This window comes from Rattus rattus, chromosome 1, assembly GCF_011064425.1.
Source record: "Rattus rattus isolate New Zealand chromosome 1, Rrattus_CSIRO_v1, whole genome shotgun sequence".
Classification (NCBI taxonomy): Eukaryota; Metazoa; Chordata; class Mammalia; order Rodentia; family Muridae; genus Rattus; species Rattus rattus.
Genome location: NC_046154.1, coordinates 205,725,457 through 205,747,421, shown reverse-complemented (window position 1 = coordinate 205,747,421; position 21,965 = coordinate 205,725,457). Strand labels below are relative to the sequence as shown.

Here is a 21,965-nt window from a genome sequence, read left to right as displayed (position 1 = left end):
GGAGCTGACTGCGAGCGTGCGGCCGCCCCAGAACTCCATTTCCCTATATACCTTGCAGCTTAACCCAGAAGCTGGAGACCCGTTCCGGTTGCATCAGCGTGGGCTCCGAGGCACGATGAGGCTGTTCGTGAGCGAAGGGTCCCCGGGTAGCCTGCCGGTGCTGGCTGCGGCCGCGAGGGCCCGGGGCCGGGCGGAGCTGCTCATCAGCACCGTAGGCCCCGAAGGTACTGGAGTGGCTGCTGGTGGGTGGCGGGTGAAGGGTGTTCATCTCACAGTTCTCTGCCAGGCTCCAGTCAGTGCCCGTCCCCCAATCGACCCAATGTTAATTTTGGTCACTCCAACCTTTCTTTCCACGACCCTTCTTAAGTTAGTTCCCATAGTTAACCCTCACTATACTCTTCATGCCTCGTTTTAAGTCTCCCCTCTCATTTTCCATGATCCTGCCCCACTCCGCTGTCTTCTAATCTTCCCTCCCACCTATCATGCTAAATTCCCTCTCCATCCGGTCACTCTCATGACAACCTCCGACCACCCCTGTGTCGTTTTTCGGAATCTCCTTTCTCTTTCCAGGACCTCAATACAGACATGTGCACGCTCGGTCCTTGAAGTTTATCGCTTATTCCCTGCCTATTTTTTGGGTGACTTTCAAAGAGCTCTCTTCTCAAATCCTCCCAGCTCTATCAGTTCTGTTCTGCTGTGACCGCTTGGCTGCAGCACTATTCATACCTCTATGTAGACTCTACTTGTTTCCAGTTGGCAGTCTCAGCTGAACCCTTGCTGGCCTCTCTAGCATACTCCAAACCCACCTCACCCATCCCACCCTGTTTAATTAGTGTTCTTACCTTGGAAACTGTAGATTGAAAACCCTGGCACACAATGTAATGTCAAATCATTATTTTCTTACCCCTAATTTTCACCAATTTTTCTCTGTCTCAGAGTGTGTGGTACCATTTCTTACCCGGCCTAAGGTCCCTGTCTTGCAGCTGGATAGCGGCAACTACCTCTTCTCTGCTAGTGCAATCTGCCGGTCAGTATTGGTTCTTGGTGTGGGGAAGTGGCTAGATTGTAGCAGGCCAGCCTCACTGATATTTTTGCTACCTTATTTGCAAACAGTGACAAAACTAGCCAAAACCCTTATTTTCTCTCCCTGGGCAGATATTTTTTTCTGTTATGTGGCTGGGAACAAGATGATCTTACCAACCAATGGCTGGAATGGGAAGCAACAGAACTGCAGGTGAATCCATGTACCAGGGAGGGGGGAAAACTTGCTCTCCCTCTGTATGAACCTCCTGACCCATTTCCCCTGCATTTTAGCCGGTTCTGTCTGCTGCCCTATACTGTCTAGTGGTTCAAGGCAAAAAAGGGGAAGATGTACTTGGCCCACTTCGGAGAGTCCTGACTCACATTGATCACAGCTTGAGTCGGCAAAACTGTCCTTTCTTGGCAGGGGTGAGTTGGCTTGAAATGGGGTCTGGAAGGCTTATGGTACAGGACTTAGTGGGAGGGGTGTATTCAGATCCCAGCAACTAATTATTAGCCACGGTAACCTCCGCATATTACTTAAACTCACTAATTCTTTTTTTTTTTTTTTTTTTTTTTTTTTTAGGGGCTGGGGACCGAACCCAGGGCCTTTTGCTTTCTTGGCAAGTGCTCTACCACTGAGCCAAATCCCCAACCCCAAACTCACTAATTCTTAATTCTTGTTGTTTGTTTGTTGAGGCAAGGTTTCTCTGTTAGCCCTGGCTGTTGTGGAACTCACTATGTAGACCAGGCTGGCCTGAAACTCAAGAGGGGGGCCTGTTGTCTTTGCTTTCCAGGTGCTGGGATCAGAGGCGTGTGCCACAGTTAGCCCTTGGTTGCTTTTTTTTTTTAAACCTTTGTGAAATAGAAGTGAGAGTTCCTGCCTTATTTAGAGTCATCGTGAGGATTATTGGAAAGCACACAATGTCCCACCTAGTACTTGGCATATAGAGTAAATAAAAACTCTGCATAGTGGCACACACTAGTACTCCTGAGTTTTGGGAGGTAAAATCAGAAGTTCAAAGTCATCCTTGGGCATATAGGAGTTAAGGGCCAGCTAGAGCTCTGTGATACCTAAAACAAACAAACAAACAAACAAACATGGGTGCAGGAGCATAGGAGCTTAATGAAAGCTGGGGTGGTGGCGCGTGCATTTAATCCCAGCGTTCTGAGGCAGAGGCAGGCAGATCTCTGCAAGTAAGGACAGACTGGCAAGGACAGCCAGGACTCTCAAAAGAAAAAAGAAAAACAAAAGAACACAGCAAACATTAGCTGCTACAATCAGGAAATATATGAATATTTCATCCGTGTACTTTTTTCTTTCTCCAACCAGGACACAGAATCTCTAGCTGACATTGTTTTGTGGGGAGCACTATATCCTTTACTGCAAGACCCAGCTTACCTCCCTGGTGAGAATTATACATGTCATTTCACCCCAAAACCCAAGCCCTTGGTACAGGGCTGTAGAACAGTAGGGTGTTGAGTTTTCACTTCAGGGTACAGTTTGACGGGGAAACTGTATGTAGCAGGGTATAGCCAAGGTCACTGGGGAAAACATGGAGAAGCCTCCAGAGGGAGGGGGTCCACTTCTGCCTGTACAGTCTTTTTTTTTTTTTTTTTTTTTTTTCAGAGCTGGGGACCGAACCCAGGGCCTTGCGCTTCTAGGCAAGCGCTCTACCACTGAACTAAATCCCCAACCCCTGCCTGTACAGTCTTGATCCTTATGTTTGTTCTTCTTTGTCACATCCACAGAGGAGTTGGGTGCCCTACAAAGCTGGTTCCAGACACTGAGCACCCAGGAGCCATGTCAGCGAGCTGCAGAGACTGTGCTGAAACAGCAGGGTGTCCTGGCACTGCGTCCCTACCTCCAAAAACAGCCCCAGCCCCAGCCCCTACCTCCTGAGGGGAGAGCTGTCAGCAATGAACCTGAGGTTTGGAACTGGGCAGGGCACCCTCTCAGGGCTTTAGGGTAGAAGGTATCTAGGAGGCACATGTTGATTGTGGCCACCTTCTTAGTTGCTAGAGAGCAAGAAGTGAGTTTCTTTTTTTTTTTTTTTTTTTTGGTTCTTTTTTTCGGAGCTGGGGACCGAACCCAGGGCCTTGCGCTTCCTAGGCAAGCGCTCTACCACTGAGCTAAGTCCCCAACCCCAGAAGTGAGTTTCTTTACCCTTTGTCCCCGTCCTGTTTATTCCTGATAGGAGGAGGAGCTGGCTACCCTGTCTGAGGAGGACATCATCGCCGCTGTTGCTGCTTGGGAGAAGGGTCTGGAAAACTTACCTCCACTACAGCCCCAGCAGCATCCAGTGTGAGTACACCAGGAATGAGGTTTGTCTTCCTAACTGGGCACTGCTGCCACATAACAAAGCAGGCTAACCCTCTTTCCTCATGGAATGTTGATTCAAGTAGGATGGAGAGATGTTTACAAAACTGACAGTTGTATATTTTTTAATTAAAAAAAATTTTTTTTAAAGATTTATTTATTTATTATATATAAGTACACTGTAGCTGTCTTCAGACACACCAGAAGAGGGCATCAGATCTCATTACAGATGGTTGTGAGCCACCATGTGGTTGCTGGGATTTGAACTCAGGACCTCTGGAAGAACAGTCTGTGCTCTTAACCGCTGAGCCATCTCTCCAGCCCAAATTTTTTCTTTCTTAAGATTTGTTTATTTTATGTATGTGGGTACACTGTAGCTGTCTTCAGACACACCAGAAGAGGGCATTGGATCCCATTACAGATGGTTGTGAGCCACCATGTGTTGCTGGGATTTAACTCAGGACCTCTGGAAGAGCAGTCAGTGCTCTTAACCACTGAGCCATCTCTCCAGCCTATATTTATGAATTTTAATTAAGTTCCATGAAGGAAAAGAATAGGATGCTGTGAGGAAAAAATAAATCACAAGACTGAAGGCCTCTCTGTTTTGAAAAATCTTTTTTAGCCTAGGCTGGCCCCAAACGCACTGTGCTGAAATGATCTTTTTATTCTCTTGCCCCTGTCCCCTGAGTGCTAGGACCATAGAACTACACCAAAGAACCAGCTAAGCCTTTCTTACAAGGTGCTGCTGGCTTAGGGGGGCCCGTGAGAAGGCTTGCAGGGTAAGGAACTCTGTTTAAGCTAGCAACCTGAGTGTGACACCCAGAACCCACAGAAATAAAGGCAGAAGGTGAAGATGGACTGTACACAGTTGTCCTCTGACCTCCATATGTGTGCTGAGGCATTCTTGAACCAATCAAAAAATAATGGGGTTAGTTTGTTTCTATTTCATCTGTCCTAGTGTTCTGACTGCATGAATGAATGTATATGCACTTGTTGTATGCATGGTTCCAATGGAGGTCAGAAGAGGGCATCTGGAGTTTTAGATGAGCCACTATGTGGGTACTGGGAATCAGACTGGGAATCCTCTGCAGGAGCAGCAACCCCTTCCCTGTCTCTGCAGCTCTTCCCCCTTCTACCTTATGGACAAACTTTAGCCTTGGTTGGCCTGGAACTCTCTGTAGACCACACTGCTTTAGAACTCTCAGAGCTCTGTCAGTCTCTGCCTTTACACTGCTAAGATTAAAGATATGTGCTATGATACATTGTTTCAAATGCATGTATAGGCTAACTTGTCACTAAGAGATACACTGTATCACATGTGTGTACTGGCTAACAGATAACCAAGAGATCTACTGTTTTATATGTTCCTTCTGGCTAAGATATTTACCTAGGCAGAAGAGGAGCCAGCTGCCTTTGACCTAGCCTGTAATTCCAGTTACTTGGGAGACTGAGGCAGGAGAATTTCAAACTCAAGACAGCTTGGGCACCTTACTTAGACCTTGTCTTAAAGGTAAAATGATGACTTGGGAGCTACTTGTGGTGTTATAAGCAGGTTAGTCCCAGCAGGCAGGAGGACTAGTAGGTTAGACCAACCTTGGCTATATCTCGATCCTATCACTAAAAATCATCCACTAGTCAAGTAAAAAGGTCAAGGATCAATGGTAAGAGATTTTGCTTAGCATGCATGAGGATCTAGGCTCAATCTTCAGTACTGTAAAAATAAAGACCTTACGTGTGTGTGTGTGTGTGTGTGTGTGTGTGTGTGTGTGTGTGTGTGTGTGTGTGTGTGAGAGAGTGGGTTATATGTGAGAGAGAATGCAGATAGACACATACCACAGTATATGTGTGTAGAGATCAGAGACATTTTGCAGAAGTCAGTTTATCTACTTTGGGCTGCCAGGATGTAGTTCAGGATGGCAGACTTGTGCTGCAAGCCCTTGTGTTGCATGCGTTCTCTCAGCAGCCCAGGCTGTCTTGGGCTGTGCTGCTTTTCTTGTTCTCCTTCAGACCCCTTTGTGTTTTGTACATTGTACTAACCCCGTCAACAGTTACACACCAGATTCTGGCTCTGGAGTTCTGCTTTCCAAAGCTTTGCCCAGGTCTGAAAATTTTAAATGGAAAAACTCCAGAAATAATCTGTAAGTAGCTAGCCCTGGCTGTCCTGGAACTTGTTCTGCAGACCAGACAGGCCTTGAACTCAGAGATCCATCCGTCTCAACCACCACTGCCAAGGCTCCATCCATAAGTTTTTTTTTTTTTTTTAAAGATTTATTCATTTCTTATATATAAGTACACTGTAGCTGTCTTCAGACACACCAGAAGAGGGCATCGGATCCCATTACAGATGGTTGTGAGCCACCATGTGGTTGCTGGGAATTGAACTCAGGACCTCGGGAAGAGTAGTCGGGTGTTCTTAACTGCTGAGCCATCTCTCCAGCCCCCATCCATAAGTTTTAAACAACTTTTATTATAGCGTGTTGTTATAGCTGGTGTATTGTTGCTATTTTTTTGATATTGTTTATAAGCTGTGCCTTAGTCTACTGTCATAGGTGGGAGTGAGGAGAAGCACAGTTTCTGTTGGGTTTGGATCTGTCTGTAACCGCAGGTGTGTCTTAGAACTGAGAAATATCCCTAGGAATAAAAACTACTGGATAGTAGAATGGGACCGCTTTCCTGGCAGAGCCAGGCACACTGGCCTATATGTCTGGCCTGCCACAGTAACCAGTGCGTGTGCATGGGTTAAATTAAGAGACAAGTTTAAGGATTAAGTAAAGGACCTTCATACTTTATGGTGCTGAGGACTTGGGTTGCAGCAAAGACTTGAAGGCCAGTTGTTAGCGAAAGGTTTCCTGAAGACTTGTAAATTGCATTTTACAACAGTTAGTGGGATCCAGTTATGGGAGGGAAGAACAAGAATGCCCAAGAGATGAATGTGCTCTTGGACGAATTGAGCTATGCAGTGTTCCTTGAAGTAGATGGGACATCTGACTGACATTTATGCCATCAGCTGGAGCAGACAAGTGAGGGGATCAGGAAGCCAGTGGCTGTAGGACAGTGGGTGCAAAGTTGACAGGAGCTCTGGTAAGGTGTTAGTGCTGCAGAGGTGGCAGTGGGTGTGGCTGAGCTGCTGAGGATGATAAAGTGTAGGAAGGTAATGGTTTGAGTGACTTCAGTCAGCAGATTGAGGAGCATGACTAGAAAGGATTTTGGAAAAGAGGTAGTGTATATAAAGGCAGAACTGGTGTATATGTGTTTGTGTGTGTGTATGTGTGTGTGTGAGAGAGAGATTGGCTGTCTTCCTTGATTCGTATCCATTTTGTTTACTGAGGCAGGGTCTTGTGCTCCCCTGGAGTTCTTTGATTCTGGCCAGTCTAGCTAGCCAGCTTGTCCCAGGATCCCATAGCTCTACCTCTACAGTGCTAGGATTATAGCCAGGCCACCGCACCTGCTGGGCCCTTCTGTAGAGTCTATAGAATTCGAACTCTAGTGTTCATGCTTATGCAGCAAGCACTTAATGCACCACACCACGTGGTTTCGGTTAGGCCAGGAGGAAATGGCTTAGGGAGATAAGAGTCAGGATAGCAAAGGATTGGCTTTGATTCACGTGGGGACGGACAAGCTCTAATGATCTCAAGTAGTGACTACCTGAACTTGGTAAGAAGAGGTCAGAGCTGGGAAGTGAATGACAGACACATCCAGGGAGAATTGTGTCGGTGCCTGGGAGTGGACTACAGTACTGACAGTGACAAAGGGAGCTGTTGGTACGGGGTACATACAGTACACAGAGCTGTACCTGAAGCCTGCCAGCTGAGCAGAGTCCTCACTAGGATCATAGCTCTGGCAACCTGTGGGGAAAGACTTTGATCTGAGGTACCTGGATTTAGTCCTTTGGTATTCTGTACACTTGTTATGGTGTTTGCATCTCTGCTGTGGACTAGTCTCTCTCTTCTTTTTTACCAGGTTGCCTGTGCCTGGAGAAAGGAATGTGCTCATCACGAGTGCCCTCCCTTATGTCAACAATGTCCCCCACCTTGGAAACATCATTGGCTGTGTGCTCAGTGCTGATGTCTTTGCAAGGTGGAGCCAGCTGCTGGAGGAGAGTCCTCCAGAGGGCGGAGTGGGCCTCGGGAAATGGAGGAGTCCTTCCATGACCACCATCTCCTTCTAGGTACTCTCGCCTTCGCCAGTGGAACACCCTCTATCTGTGTGGCACAGATGAGTATGGTACTGCGACAGAGACCAAGGCCATGGAAGAGGGTCTAACCCCACAGGAAATCTGTGACAAATACCACGCCATACATGTTGACATCTACCGCTGGTTCAATATATCGTTTGATACGTTCGGTCGCACAACCACTCCTCTGCAGACCAAGTAGGTTCCTGATGATGAGGCAGAAATGGACTCAAGGAGAGGTTGGGGATACCGCAAAGACAGGAGCAGAGTGACTAGGGGCTTTGGTTCCCAGCATTGCCCTACAGTGTATCCTGGGTGGGAGGCTGAACAGGGACAAGGGTAGGGCCTGATGAAGTGAAAGGAAAGGGCTTCCTGCTTTCCTTACCATTTAGTGCTTCCTTCCTCTGGTTGCCTAGGAGGTTTGGTTTTAAGACAGGGTCTCACTGTCTAGCCTAAGATGGTCTCAGATTTGGGGCAATCCTCCTGCCTCAGATTTCCAACGGCTGGGAAGCACAAGTATGTGCTGCCACACCCAGCTTGGAGTCTTTAAAAACAGCTCCTCCCTACTTGTGTGTATTCATAACACATTCATTCTTCTCTGCCCAATCAAGCCCTTAGAGAAGCTATAGACAGACAGGTGGACAGTTGTTGCTGTTGTGTACCTCAGCCCTTATGCTGAATGAAGACCTGAATCCAAACATAAGACTCAGCTTGATACAGTCACACACTTATAATCACAGCATTTGGGAGGCGGAGGCAGAGGACTAGGAGTTGAAGTGGTGGTTAGTGTTGGCCATGTGAGACCTTTCTCAAAACCAATGAAACAAACCAAACATGATGTAAATGTAGAATAAGCAGAAGCGAACTGTAAAGTTAGAAGAGTGTGTACAGGCAGTTGGTGTCTGGAGAGCACCATGAGCACATCCAGTGGGTTCTAGCTAGGAATAGGCCTTCAGTGTGGGAGACTTCCCCCTGAATGAGGTCAGGTCTCTGGTTAGAGCAGTAGAGGAAGGGTCTATGCTTGTCTGGCTGTTCTTTCTCATCCCTTGCTTGTTGGCCTTGCTAGAATCACACAGGACATCTTCCAGAGGTTGCTGACACGGGGTTTTGTACTGCAAGATACTGTAGAGCAGCTTCGGTGTGAGCAGTGTGCACGTTTCTTGGCTGACCGCTTTGTGGAGGGAGTGTGTCCCTTTTGTGGCTATGAAGAGGCCCGGGGTGACCAGTGTGACAAGTGTGGCAAGCTCATCAATGCCATTGAGCTTAAGGTAAAAGGAAGAACTCAAGGAAGCCCAAAGGAAAAAAAATGATTTATGAGAACAGGGAAGGGGGTGCAGATTCAGACTTGACCTGGGGGAGCTGCAGGCTCTGATGAACGTACCACTGTACTTAAAAGACAGACCGGTCAGGATATTTCTTTAGAGACAGGGTTTCACTCTGTAGACCAGGTTAGACTGGAACTCATAAGAGATCCATCTGCCTCCGCCTCTGCCTCCTGAGTGCTGGGATTAAAATTTTGCGCCACTTCCACCTGGCCAGAACTTTAATGTTTAGTACCTAAGATCTTGTGCTGACCACAGAAGCCTGCTAGGACACTGAAGAAGCTTCAATGCTACTCTAGTTGAGTGGAAAGCTATGGTGCTGGAAAACTGATGGGATAGAAAAAGGAATGAGGGGCTGGAGAGATGGCTCAGCGGTTAAGAACACTGACTGTTCTTCCAGAGGTCCTGAGTTCAATTCTCAGCAACCACATGGTGGCTCACAACCATCTGTCATGGGATCTGATGTCCTCTTCTTCTGGTGTCTGAAGATATAGCTACAGTGTATTCATATACATAATAAAGAAATTTTAAAAAAGAAAGGAAAAGGAATGAGGTCAACGCCCTGGAGGCTAAGAATATTGGTTTGTACTCTGTCACTAGTACAGAGAAATGGGGAAAAGCTTTAGAAGAAGACTGTAGTGCTGGACAGTTAAGTAAGATGTTTTTTGGCTTGTGCTGGATTTGTAGATCAGTGGTAGAATACTTGGCTAGCAGGGGTCAGGTTCTGATTTTGAACCCTAGCAACACAGTAGGGAAGATGAGGCATGGTTAGTGCCGTCTGTGAACATAGGCAAGATTCAGAGCTGGATGCAACCGTAATGTTGGCTTTGCAAAGCGTGAGGTGCCTACAGACTTCAAAAGGAGCAGTCGGAAATAGATGTGGATTTCAGATGAGCTACGAGACACTATGTCTCACCTTCATACCTTAGGTCGGGGTTGGCAAGATGGTTGTGCACATAAAAACACCCAGATACCACATGGTGGAAGGAGAAAACAGACTTGATCTCCACTTGCTCACACTCACACACAAAATAAATAGATCAAAACAGCGCCATCCCAGACCTCACAGGCTGAGTATTACAGTGTGGTGCTCTGTAACCGACTGGTACTGAGGGTGCTCACTGCTGCCAGGGACCTGAGACTCGGGAGCAGATGCTGCAGCGGTGTGCTCACACAAGTCTCTGTTGACAGGAGGCCATAGTTGGAGGGATATGCTAGTCCTGAGCTGTGAGGCTGGACAGTCTCCCTCCTCTGTAGCCCTGATCTGCATGCTCCTACCAGGATCACACCCTCTGGAATTTGTCCTTACAGAGACCTCAGTGCAAAGTCTGCCGCTCCCACCCTGTGGTGAAGTCCTCGAAGCACCTGTTTCTAGACTTGCCTAAGGTAAGTTAGGCCTCCTTGGGCTGCAGCCACACACACTGGTAGCCAGCCACTCTCAAGTAGTTTTGTTTTAATTTTTAGATGTGTGCCACATGCCCAGTTTTATTGTTTTGTTTCTCTACTTTGTATGTGTGTGTGTGTATACATGAGGGCACATGCATGTGAGCCTGTGTGCTGTGTGTGTATAGGTGCCCAAAGAGGATAGAAGAGGTCAGATCTCCTGGAGCTGGAGTTATGGGCAGTTGTGAGCCACCCAGTATGGGCACCAGAATGGTGACTTGGATCCCCTAAAGAGTATTTTATTTCCAGTAGTCATTTATATAGATGCTCGGGAGCACAGCTTATGTAGACCTCGTGCCTACTTTGTCCAAGTCACTCTATTCAATAACTGGTACTAGGCAAAACTTAGACCTGGCACAGTTGTGTGACTATGTGCTTTTTTTTTTTTTTTTTTTTTCCCCGGAGCTGGGGACCGAACCCAGGGCGTTGTGCTCGCTAGACAAGCGCTCTACCGCTGAGCTAAATCCCCAACCCCAGACTATGTGCTTTTAATCCCAGCCTTCTCAGCACTAAAGAGGCTAAAGCAGGAGATAGAAGACTCATGAATGTAAAGCCAACTTGGGCAAAATAATATTAAGACTTGTGTTTCAAAAAATAATAAACACATTATTCTGATGAGACAGATTAGAGAGCACAAGGTGAGTCCCAGGCCCACTCCCCAGACCTTTTCTCCTTCACGGTTCATAGGCTTGGATTCACTATTTAGCTGAAGATGGCTTTGAACTCCTGATGCTCCTCCTCCTTCTCCCAAGTACTGGATTACAGACAGATATAGAACCAGGCCTAGCTATTTTCATCTACCATTCATATTCCAAAGTTTTAATTCCAAAATTGTTTTTATTTTTAAGAAGATTTTTTTGTTATATGTATGGGTGTTTGCGTGCATGTATCCCTTCAGCACATGCCTAGAGTACCCTCACAGCAGTGGTTCCCAGCCAGTGGGTTGGATATCAGATAACGTGCATATCAGATATTTACATTACTGCTCATAATAATAGCAAAATTACAGTTACGAAGTAACAATGAAATAATTTTATGGTTGGGGTCACAACATGAGGAACTGTATTAAAAGGCTCTCAGGACTAGGAAAGTTGAGAACCACTGCCTTATAGGAACTGAATTGAAGTTAGAGGTACAGATGGTTATGAGTTGCCAAGTGGGTGCTGGGAACCAAACCCAGGTCCTTGGCAAGAGCAGCAAGTTCTGTTAATCACTGTCTTAGTTAGGGTCTTATTGCTGTGAACAGACACCATGACCAATGTAAGTCTTAAAGGACAACATTTAATTGGGGCTGACTTACAGGTTCAGAGGTTCAGTCCATTATCATCAAGGCAGGAGCATGGCAGCATCCAGGCAGGCCTGGTGCAGGAGGGGCTGAGTTCTACATCTTCACCTGAAGGAAGCCAGGAACAGACTGAGCATCCCCAGGCAGCTAGGAAGAGGATCTCCAAGCCCACCCTCACAGTGACACATTTCCTCCAACAAGGCCACACCTTCTAGTAGTGCCACTCCCTGGGATGAGCACATGTAAACAGTCACAGCCACTAAGCTTTTTCTCCAGTCCCCTAATCTCAGTTTTTTTGATGGCCTTGTAATATTTCATTGTATACATACATTTCAGATACCATATTTAGTCATCTAAACTGTAAGAATTTTTGTTTTTTATTTTTCTGTTTTTGGTTTTTTGAGTCAGGGTTTCTCTGTGTAGCCCTGGCTGTCCTAAAACTCACTCTGTAGACCAGACTGGCTTCAAACGCACAGAGATGTGCCTGCCTTTGCCTCTCAAATGCTGGGATTAGAAAGAGGTGTTTTCCCCCACTGTCCAGCTGTTTCAGCTTTTTTAAAAATTAAAATATATCACTTCTCTTCCTCCAACTGCTTCCTCTCATGGCTTTTTCTTCAATTGTTTTTATATACATACATACATACCATTTACATAAATATACAACCTGTGGAGTCCCTTCAGTGTTGCTTGCATAGATATGATTTGAACCGACTGTTTGGTAATTAATCTTTCTTTTTTAAAGACCAAGTCTTTCTGGCCTAGGTGTTATATATGTGATCCCAGCAGTAGAAAACTGGTAGGATCAGGATTTTCAATCTTCGTTCCATCTTCTCCTCTAGAGTGAGTTTGAAACTACATCAGTGACATCCTGTATTACAAAAGCACAAAACAGTGTTCAGAGAGGTGGCTCACTGGGTAAAGACATCTGCCACCAATCCCTGGTCCTGCATAGTAGAAAGAACTGATTCTGACTCCATGGGTGTGTGGGTGTGCACACACACTCATACACACAGATGCACATGAAATAAATAAACATGCTGGGGCTTGAGTGTGTGCCTAGCATTCACAAGTTTTAAATTCAGTTTTCTGACTTCTGTCTCTGAGTAGCTGGAATTATAAACTATATACCACTGTACTCAGTTTAGTTTCAACATAGTTTTGCTTTTACAGACATCATATCATTATGGATATATCTTAAAGACTCAAGGGTTTTGTTTTTTTTTTGGAGCTGAGGACCGAACCCAAGTGCTCTACCACTGAGCTAAATCCCCAAACACGGAATTGTTTTTAGACTGGGTATCTTTGTGTAGCCTTCACTTCCCTGGAACGTGCTCTGTAGACCAGGCTAGCCTCTCAGGTGCTGGGATTAAAGCATGTACCACCATAGCCTGGCTGTGGCAGTTTTTGTTGAATAAAGTTGTTAATTTTTTAGATGTTCCTGAAGTCATGAATCTTTTAATTTTACTCATGTAGTACTGACTCAACTGTGCAACATTTGACTCACCGACCCTGACTATGTCCTGTATCCATGTCCTGTGTCCGTCCTGTGTTTTTATTTGTACCTCAGTTGGAGAAGCGCCTGGAGGACTGGCTGGGGACGACGATGCCTGGCAGTGACTGGACACCCAATGCCAGGTTCATTATTCGATCCTGGCTTCGAGATGGACTCAAGCCACGATGCATCACCAGAGACCTCAAATGGGGAACTCCTGTGCCCTTGGAAGGTTTTGAGGACAAGGTAAATACCTTTAGCTTTTAGTCATGGCTTAAAAACGTTCAGCCGCAGGATTGGATTCATAGGCTAGCTGATTAAAAAATTGATATTTCCTCTTAGCCTGAAACTTTGGGTTGGTTCCTATTTGTTTCCCTGCAGGTATTTTATGTCTGGTTTGATGCTACTATTGGCTACCTGTCCATCACAGCCAACTACACAGACCAATGGGAGAGATGGTGGAAGAATCCAGAACAAGTAAGCTGGGCTCAGTTAGACTGTCTGTGGGGACAGGGTGTTAGGTAAGAGGTGTTAGGTAGGTCCTGTGCTTGCTCCTCTGAAGAGAGTTTTAGGCAATGTCCCAATGTTTTCTCCTAGGTGGACCTTTACCAGTTCATGGCCAAAGACAATGTTCCCTTCCATGGCTTGGTCTTTCCTTGTTCAGCCCTAGGAGCTGAGGATAACTACACCTTAGTCAAGAACCTCATTGCTACAGGTAGGTCCTGGCAGAGCACTGTGGGATGTTCCCAGGGCGTGAGGCCCAAGGCGATTCGTGGAGGAGCCTGGAGACGCGCTGGTTCTCCATTAGGCATTGAGAATGCCATCCACAGGGGAGTGAGAACTGGAAAGCAAAATCTAAGACTGAACCTAGGCGTGCAGGCAGAGACAATGGCGGGGTGGGAGTGGGGCGCTGGACCCCCATGGCCTGTGTAAGCTCCTCAAGGACAGCTATCCTTGGGCAGTCAGCATTGAGAAGGAGGGCATGACTTGGTCCTCTTTTCTCCAGAATACCTGAACTACGAGGACGGGAAGTTCTCTAAGAGCCGGGGGATAGGAGTGTTTGGAGACATGGCCCAAGATACAGGGATCCCTGCTGACATCTGGCGATTCTATCTGCTATACATTCGGCCTGAGGGCCAGGACAGTGCCTTCTCCTGGACAGACTTGTTGATTAAAAACAATTCTGAGCTACTTAACAACCTGGGCAACTTCATCAATAGGTAGGGGGAACCAGTGGACCTCTCCACCCAGCAGGGAGGACGGCTAAGTGGGTGGAGGCTGGAGGCAAGGAGATGGGATTGGCCACATACTGAGCTGTGCACTGAGGTGGGTCAGCTGTAGCCAGGTGGTTTGATGGAATTGGTCACAAAGCAATCTTCGTGTATTATATTTTTATTAAAGGCCTTTCTAGAACTGGGGGCACATGCTCTCCTCACAACAAAGTTAGCCTGCAGATCACGGACTGCTTCTGTGAACAGAGGTTGTCTGGTGTCAGAGCTGTACTGTAACTCACTCTTTGCCGTTGCTGTTTCTGCCCTTGCAGCTGTTCTGCAAAGGAAAGAATATGCTGGGCTAAAGACACAGCTCAGTGACAGTGTTGCTGTAGCACATTCAGATCTCCATGGTTCATCCTCAGCACACACAGACACATGCCTCCTGCACTTAAGACGCTTCAGTCAGCGTTCTGGACCTTTAGCTCAGCAGCCCTTAGCCACATTTAGCAGCTTCATTAGAATATTTGTGAACTTAAAACATACTTCCACTTGATAATTCTTTTTTTTTTTTCTTTTTTTTTTCGGAGCTGGGGGCCGAACCCAGGACCTTGGCGCTTGCTAGGCAAGCACTCTACCACTGAGCTAAATCCCCAACCCCTCCACTTGATAATTCTTAATACTTCTAAAAATATATTGTGTAATTATTTAATTCATCTATTTGCAGAATTACATTCTTGGGAGAGAATATAGAATTTAACCTTCTAGTTTGAAGGGCCAGGAGTTATCAGGCTTGCACAGGCATGCCATGAGAACCGTTTTCTTGTTTGTTTGGTTGGTTATTTATTTAACATCTATTTACGGTTTATGTGTGGGGTATGATTGATAGTGAACATCAGTGTATAAGCTGATTCAGTTCTTCCTCCACCACATAGATGCCAGGAATTGAACTCTGGTCATCAAGCTTGATGGCAGCTTTTATCTACCTCATGAGACATCTGTCTGGCCCAAGCATGAAGACTTGTGGATGAATTTTTTCTATGAAAACTGGGCAATAACACTGTCTTTTTTTCCCTCTCCCCAAGAGCTGGCATGTTCGTGTCTAAGTTTTTTGGGGGTTGTGTGCCTGAGATGGTGCTGACCCACGATGACAGACGCCTGGTGGCACATGTCTCCTGGGAACTCCAGCACTATCACCAGCTGTTGGAAAAGGTTCGGTAAGTAACTTCCAACTCCGTCCGGTCAGTAATATGTTGGTATGGTTCACTATCCTGTGTACTTTGCCTTCTCCCTTCCCAGGATCCGGGATGCCTTGCGCAGTATCCTTACCATATCTCGGCATGGCAACCAATATATTCAAGTGAATGAACCCTGGAGACGGATTAAAGGCGATGGGATGGACAGGTGTGTTCAGGCGCTAGGGCTGGTTATAGGAATTAAGTGACATCCTCGTCCTGTGGCCTTGACATCCCTTTCTCTCTTCCTTTCCTTCCCTCTCTCAGGCAGCGGGCAGGCACGGTGACAGGAATGGCAGTGAACGTAGCTGCCTTGCTGTCTGTCATGCTCCAGCCGTACATGCCCACAGTCAGCTCCACCATTCAGACCCAGCTCCAGCTCCCAGAGGCAGCCTGCCGCATCCTTGCCACAAGCTTCATTTGTACCTTACCAGCAGGCCACCGAATTGGCACGGTAGGTCTCACTGATGTTGGTGGCTCTGGCCACTTAAAATCCTTATTTTTACAGTGCTGCCATTGGGGTGAGGTTAGTAGTGACCTAAATGTCTGTCTTAGGTGTGGGGCTCTACAGTTGTCCTCAGAAGCCCTCCCTCCCTCCCTCCGCACTCTGGCTTTGAGTGTAGTGCTATCTGTATATCCTTATCGCTGTTCCTGCCAGAAGTCAGGGAGTGCAGAGAACAGAAATGTCCTGTAAAAAACACCATGGCCTGGTGCTGCCGACAGCCCTCTGCTCTAACACTGATGGTGTCCCCTTATACCCTGTGCTTCCCCACTGGAGAATCTGGTTCTTCCACAGTGACTGCTGCCTTTGCAAACTCTCACTCTGTCATGCTCTTATTTCTCCTTAAGCATCTGGGATAACGTCAGAAAGCTTAATGTGGGAAGCGTCTCTAAGTGCTGTGCTGGAGATTGAGCAATCGCTGCAGATCAGTGATTGATTCTGACATTTGTTCCAACAGGTCAGTCCTTTGTTCCAGAAATTGGAAAATGACCAGATTGAAAATTTGAGGCAGCGCTTTGGAGGGGGCCAGGTGAGCAACCTAGACTGTGCCCTCACCCAGCAAAAGCCCTGGGATTGCCTCCTGATCTCCTTAAGTATCCTGACTCCTCTCTTTTTACCTCTGACCTTGCTGCTTCCTCACTTATGTTTCTTTCCTGTCTTAGCTAGAAGAGTCTTTGGAGTTACAGGTAACTGTTTCCTCTGAGATGTTACGTGAAACTTGAGGCCAGAGGGTATTTATGGCAGCAAGTAATAATTCTCTTCTCTTCTCTAGGCTAAAGGGTCCCCCAAGCCAGCAGTTGTTGAGGCAGTTACTATAGCAGGGTCGCAGGACATACAAGTGCTGGTGGATGAGGTGACCAAACAGGTATGAAGCTTTGACCCTGAGAAGTACAGAACCTACACAGGTCCTTGTCATGGGACTGCTGTGTCATGGGACTGCTGTCTCCCCCTCACCCCGATTCTTTTCTCAGGGAAACATAGTTCGGGAACTGAAAGCACAGAAGGCAGACAAGAACCAGGTTGCTGCAGAAGTGGCTAAACTCTTGGATCTAAAGAAACAGTTGGCTTTGGCTGAGGGGAAACCCATTGAAACTCCTAAAGGCAAGAAGAAAAAGTGAGAGAATGTTCACACAAAGTCACTTTACTGGGTATGGACAGTAATAAAGAATGTACAGTATATGTACAAGCCGAGCCCCTCTCCTTTGGTCGACCCTCAGTCCCCTCCTCAGCATGTGCACTGGAGATCACATGCTTGGCACTGGCGCGATGGTGCTGGGTACACTCCGGGAGAGACAGACAGGAGGTGATGCCAACAGTTCATGCTTGGTGCAGACTGACCATGCGGTCGATCAGAGCCCGCCGTGTGGTCTCTACCTCCTTGGTCAGGCGCTCGATTTCCTGCTTGAGCCGCTCGTTCTCTTCAGCAAGCTGTGCCACTTTCCTCTCATTCTCCTGCTCCTTCTCCTTCATGCGCTGTTTCCCAGCCCGGGCTGCGCACTGACCACTCTGTTTCCGTTTCCTAGTTCTTCCTTGATCTTCCTCTTCTTCCTCCTGAGCCATAGAACTCTGACTGGAATCTGGAGAGCGAGGGCTTTGGGAGGTGCTTGTGACCTCTGCTGGCCCTGGCTCCTCAGTCAGCCAAGCTAGGGATGCAGGGTCAAGAGTAGTGAAGGTTTTTGATTCTTCCTTTGAGAAAATGAAGAAGGGGAGATGGATATTAATTACTTCAGGAGAGGCATACATCGCCAGTTAACTGGGTTTTATTTTATTTTTACTTGGTTAGCTTGGTCTGGCCATGAACTGAGCCTCTTGGCACTTTTAAAAAGTGCTGGGGCTATGGGTCCATGCCATCATCCTGCTTGCCCATCCGGGGACAGCACTCACCTCTTCGTTTCCTGGGGATGAGATATAGGTGCCCCCAATTTCATCTGAGGACAGGACCTCCTGCAGATCCTCATACCAGGCTTCCAGCTCCCAGCTGGACACTGTCTCAAAGGCGAAAGGCAGAGACTCAGCTGCCATGACTGTAGTTGGACCGGGTTCTGGAAAAGGACATACATTCCATTCACCACAGTTGGTGAACTGATCTCATGCCTGTTTTAACACATAGAATTTAAAGTGCACTGGTCTTACACAACAGATAAGGGCATACATAGGTTGTCACTCCTTGAAAGCCACATTGGAATAGGGTGGGGGTGGAGAATCAACTCCCACAAGTTGTTCTCTGACCTGCACACCACTGCACACAAACTAAATGAGTGTTGGGATGGGGAGGTGGCTACCACCAAAGCCCAGCAGTCTGGGTTTAATACTGCCAGATTCAACTCTTTCAATGTCCAGATGATCACATACACATACACACCATGGCCAGCAGACAAACCCCAAACAAATAAATGTAATTTAAAAACTAAATCAGTAAATGTCAATATTATTTAGTTATCTCTACTATTTTGTTTCAAGCTTTAATTTGCGTGTGTATACATGATCAGTGTTTGGGGGCCAGAGGCTTTGGCTCTCCTGGAACTGGAGTTCCAGGCTATGTGAACCACCTGATGTGGCTGCAGGAAGCCTGATTTAGGTACAGCAGGAAAGCAGCAAGCATGCGTAACTGATAAGCTTTCTCTCCAGACTCTATTGCCAGTCTTCTTTTGTTGTTTGACACAGGGTCTCTGTGTAGCCCTGCCTGTCCTAGAACTCATGCTGGCCTCAAACTCAAAGAGATCAACTCCCAAGTGCTGGGACTAAAGGTGTGCATCACTATACCTGACAGAACCTACCCTTTATTCAGAGGGATTTACTACAGATAACTTCAGGATCCTCTCAAGTTCTGAGATACAGGAATGAGCCACTGTGCCTGGCTATGCATACATATTACAGGATTACAGTAAAAGTATTCAACTCATTTGGGAACACTACTGGTAATTTCTAGGGGCAATTACCAAGCTATTTGTACTCCTTTTTTCTTGTGTGGGAAGCTTGAACTAAAGGTCCTTTGGGTTTAATCTTGGTGTGGACTAAGAATTGGGAAAACAAACCAGTTGCCATTTTTGAGGCTGACTTTGAGACAAGCCAGCTCTAAAACAATATTATGGGGTCAGAGAAAGACATGGTCTGACAGCAAAAGCTGGTTCTGGTCAAGGCCTGGTCTAACCCTCATCCCAGCAAAGCAAGTTGAGCAGCATTAGGAGCTGACTGGGAGGGTGGCTAAGATTACCTGCTTTCAGGTGTGGTGATGTATGAAGATGCACTTCCTTCTGGAACACTGTGGAGAAAGGGGAAGAAACAGGTCCTTTACCTCTAGCCTCTTACTGGTCTTTCTCTAGCTGGTTTCTTAATTTCTGTCATGGGATTTTGAGACAGTTTCTCTGTGAAGCCCTGGTCATCCTGGAATTCTGGAACTCAACTCTGTAGACCAGGCCACAGAGAGGGTCGTGTGTGTGTGTGTGTGTGTGTGTGTGTGTGTGTGTGTGTGTGTGTGTGTCCCTGAAGCCAAGGACAGGCATGCTTAACTTTATTTTTAGTTGCTGACATTTGTAGTCCTGATTACATAATAGCAAAGTCCTGGCCAACTAAGTTTTCTCTAAATCCAGATAGACCTCAGATCTGCCAAAGTGAGAACTAAAATACAGGGAAGAGAGATTTCAGCAGTATTTGCTTAAACTCCATTCCCACCCTAGTAGCCTCCAGCACAGACCTGCCCTGGGATCTCCATCTCCTTTGGTTGTTGAGCAGGCATTCAGCTTACACAAAAGGCCTTTCCTACCAAGGGGGTACAGTTCTTACTAAATGGCAACTATAGGTGCCTAAAGCCAAACATTTGGTATCCTTTCCTCCCTTCTCAGATACCACAGCTCAGTCTAAAGCACTGGCAACTTCAATATTCTTTAGAAGTACCCAAAACCTAAGTGTTTCTCACTGTTTCTCATTATTTCCAGATGTAAACTTACCATGCATTTCATTCCCTAGATTATTTTTGGAAGCCTTGAAATCTTTTTTTTTTTTTTTTTTTTTTTTTTTTTTTTTTTTTTAGACAGGGTCTTGCTGTGTAGCTTTTGCTGTCCTGGAACTTACTTTGTAGACTAGCTGGCTTTGAACTCAGATCTACCTGCCTTTCAAGTGCTTGGGTTAAAGGCATTTGCCATTATTTCCAGCTAAGATCTCCTGTTTCTATTCTTGTCTTTTTTATTTTCATGGCTGCGGGTTGACCTAGGCCCCTCTACATACTACTATTGAGCTACACACTCAACCCTTTGTTTTTGTATTTATTTTGAGTTAGGATCTGCTGTGTATCCTTGCTGGCCTGGAGCTCAGAGCTCTGCCTGCTCCTACCTCTTTGAGTGTTGGAATTAAATGCATGTGCTATGACATGGGGTCTTTCCCCAACCCTTTTAATTTAGGACATTCCTCTGCTCAGATCCCCCAATGGATTCCTGTTTCAGGACTGTGAAAGACTAGCATCCTGAGAATGCTTGCAAGGCTCTACAGGACCTGCTACTTGAGTTTCCATTCACCACCCTCTCCTGCTTACTCTAGTCCAGCTAGCTCACTGCCCTGCTCCTAAAGATACTGGCACACTCATCTCAACCCTTCTACTCCTTCTCTCCCTTCTATAAAGCTCTTCCACATTACCTGCTTGGCTCACAGGCTTACCTTCTTTCCATGTCACCCACCCACTGAGGCAATTACTGAGTGATAGAACCTCTAGCCACCATCCTGAACTATTTTTTCCCTGCTTTTGTTTTTCCCCCCTTTTGCTTTACACTGAAATGTAAGTTTTATTGAGAACAGTTTCGTCTTTTGCTTCTAATATACCCTGGATCCCCAAATGCTTGGCACATAGTGGGTGCTTATTAGGCATTTGTTAGGAACGAATAGAGAAGAACTAAGCCCACTGAGCCCAAAGGCAGAGCTGAGCTGCCTGTCTCTGGGGACTGCAGACGCAATATTGCCCTGAGTGTTTCTCTGCAGGGTTGTCCTCTAGGGAAAACTCCTTGGTCTTCCAGTGTGTGGGACCTGGCTTTCATCAGCAGAGGAGCCCCAGGCCTGAGGGTGCAGAGACAAACAGTGGGCTGGCCTGATGCAACGGTTACAGAGATTAGTTGGGAGACAGGACTGAGGAAAGAAGCAGAGATCAGTCCTAAGAGAAGCAGAAGACCCTGGAGAGATCCCAAGTAATTTCCCATAGTTAAAGAGACCCAGGCTGCTCTCTTGTACGGAAACCCAGAAACCTCTGGGGAAAAGGGAAAAACCCATCTATGCTCCTCCCACCGGCACCCCCACTCGCAAAGATCTGTCAGTCTTTGAGTTGTCTTGAACGTTAGAGACAGCTACTAAAGTGGCCATGTTGGTGGTCCCTGAGGCGCTTCAGCTTGAAAGAATTGGGGGGAATGAGGCTGGTGGAGAAGAGGTGCTAACAGCCGGAGTCCCCAACATTGGGGGGTGTGTCCTGTTGCCCCACCTTTCCTGCGAACCGCCTAGGCCTAAGATGGCCCGCAAATGGTCAGTACTGAGACAAATTTTCGAAGGCAACCGGAGTCCCTTTGCAGAGCTGGGACCAACCTGAGACAAGGGAACGGGAATGCAATCGCCCAAAGAGGTGGCCTGTAAGCACCATTCCCGAATCAGGAATTACCCGCCTTCACTCGCCCCTCAGTCTACAAACTCACAGTGGAAGGGGTGGGGCTACACCCTCAAGGACAGTTGCCTCTAACTTTATGGAATAGCTATGCTGGCGAGGATGGGAAAGTAAGGGGTAGACGGAGTCAGTACTCGCCTCTCTCCTCAGGTTCCGGCTGTTATTTTGGCTCTGTCGCTGCCACCCGCTCATCTTCAACATGATATGATCGACGTATTAGACTCAAGATACTGACCTCTGGAGCGGAGAGCGAGTATCTTTTATGCTATTCGGTCCCTCCTGGGGGGGGTAGTGTCCAGGAGCCTACCAATCAGAAAGCGGCACGC

General features: G+C 46.8%; 2 protein-coding genes across 4 annotated transcripts; one reads left to right on the top strand and one right to left on the bottom strand.

Moving 5' to 3' along the window:
• Mars1 (methionyl-tRNA synthetase 1) lies at positions 1–17,183 on the top strand. 2 transcript variants are annotated; one of them, XM_032913791.1, is made up of 22 exons: positions 1–224; positions 937–1,027; positions 1,156–1,234; positions 1,315–1,449; positions 2,354–2,429; positions 2,773–2,951; positions 3,219–3,325; positions 7,301–7,417; positions 7,509–7,712; positions 8,581–8,782; positions 10,148–10,222; positions 13,132–13,302; positions 13,438–13,533; positions 13,654–13,771; positions 14,063–14,276; positions 15,353–15,484; positions 15,567–15,671; positions 15,770–15,956; positions 16,462–16,533; positions 16,667–16,690; positions 16,777–16,869; positions 16,976–17,183. In XM_032913791.1, exons 1-22 carry the CDS (start codon positions 116–118, stop codon positions 17,120–17,122), a joined length of 2,733 nt encoding a protein of 910 aa, XP_032769682.1. In that variant the 5' UTR covers positions 1–115; the 3' UTR covers positions 17,123–17,183. The 2 variants fall into 2 exon arrangements, with proteins under 2 accessions (XP_032769682.1, XP_032769688.1); XM_032913797.1 differs by lacking the exon at positions 16,667–16,690.
• Positions 17,130–21,927, bottom strand: Ddit3 (DNA damage inducible transcript 3). Of its 2 annotated transcripts, XM_032913772.1 has the most exons (4): positions 21,778–21,926; positions 19,219–19,266; positions 17,889–18,046; positions 17,130–17,690 (listed from the first exon to the last, which is right to left on the bottom strand). In XM_032913772.1, exons 3-4 carry the CDS (start codon positions 18,024–18,026, stop codon positions 17,322–17,324), a joined length of 507 nt encoding a protein of 168 aa, XP_032769663.1. In that variant the 5' UTR covers positions 18,027–18,046; positions 19,219–19,266; positions 21,778–21,926; the 3' UTR covers positions 17,130–17,321. The 2 variants fall into 2 exon arrangements, with proteins under 2 accessions (XP_032769663.1, XP_032769671.1); XM_032913780.1 differs by lacking the exon at positions 19,219–19,266 and having other exon boundaries at positions 21,778–21,927.
• Positions 21,928–21,965: the final 38 nt, after the last annotated feature.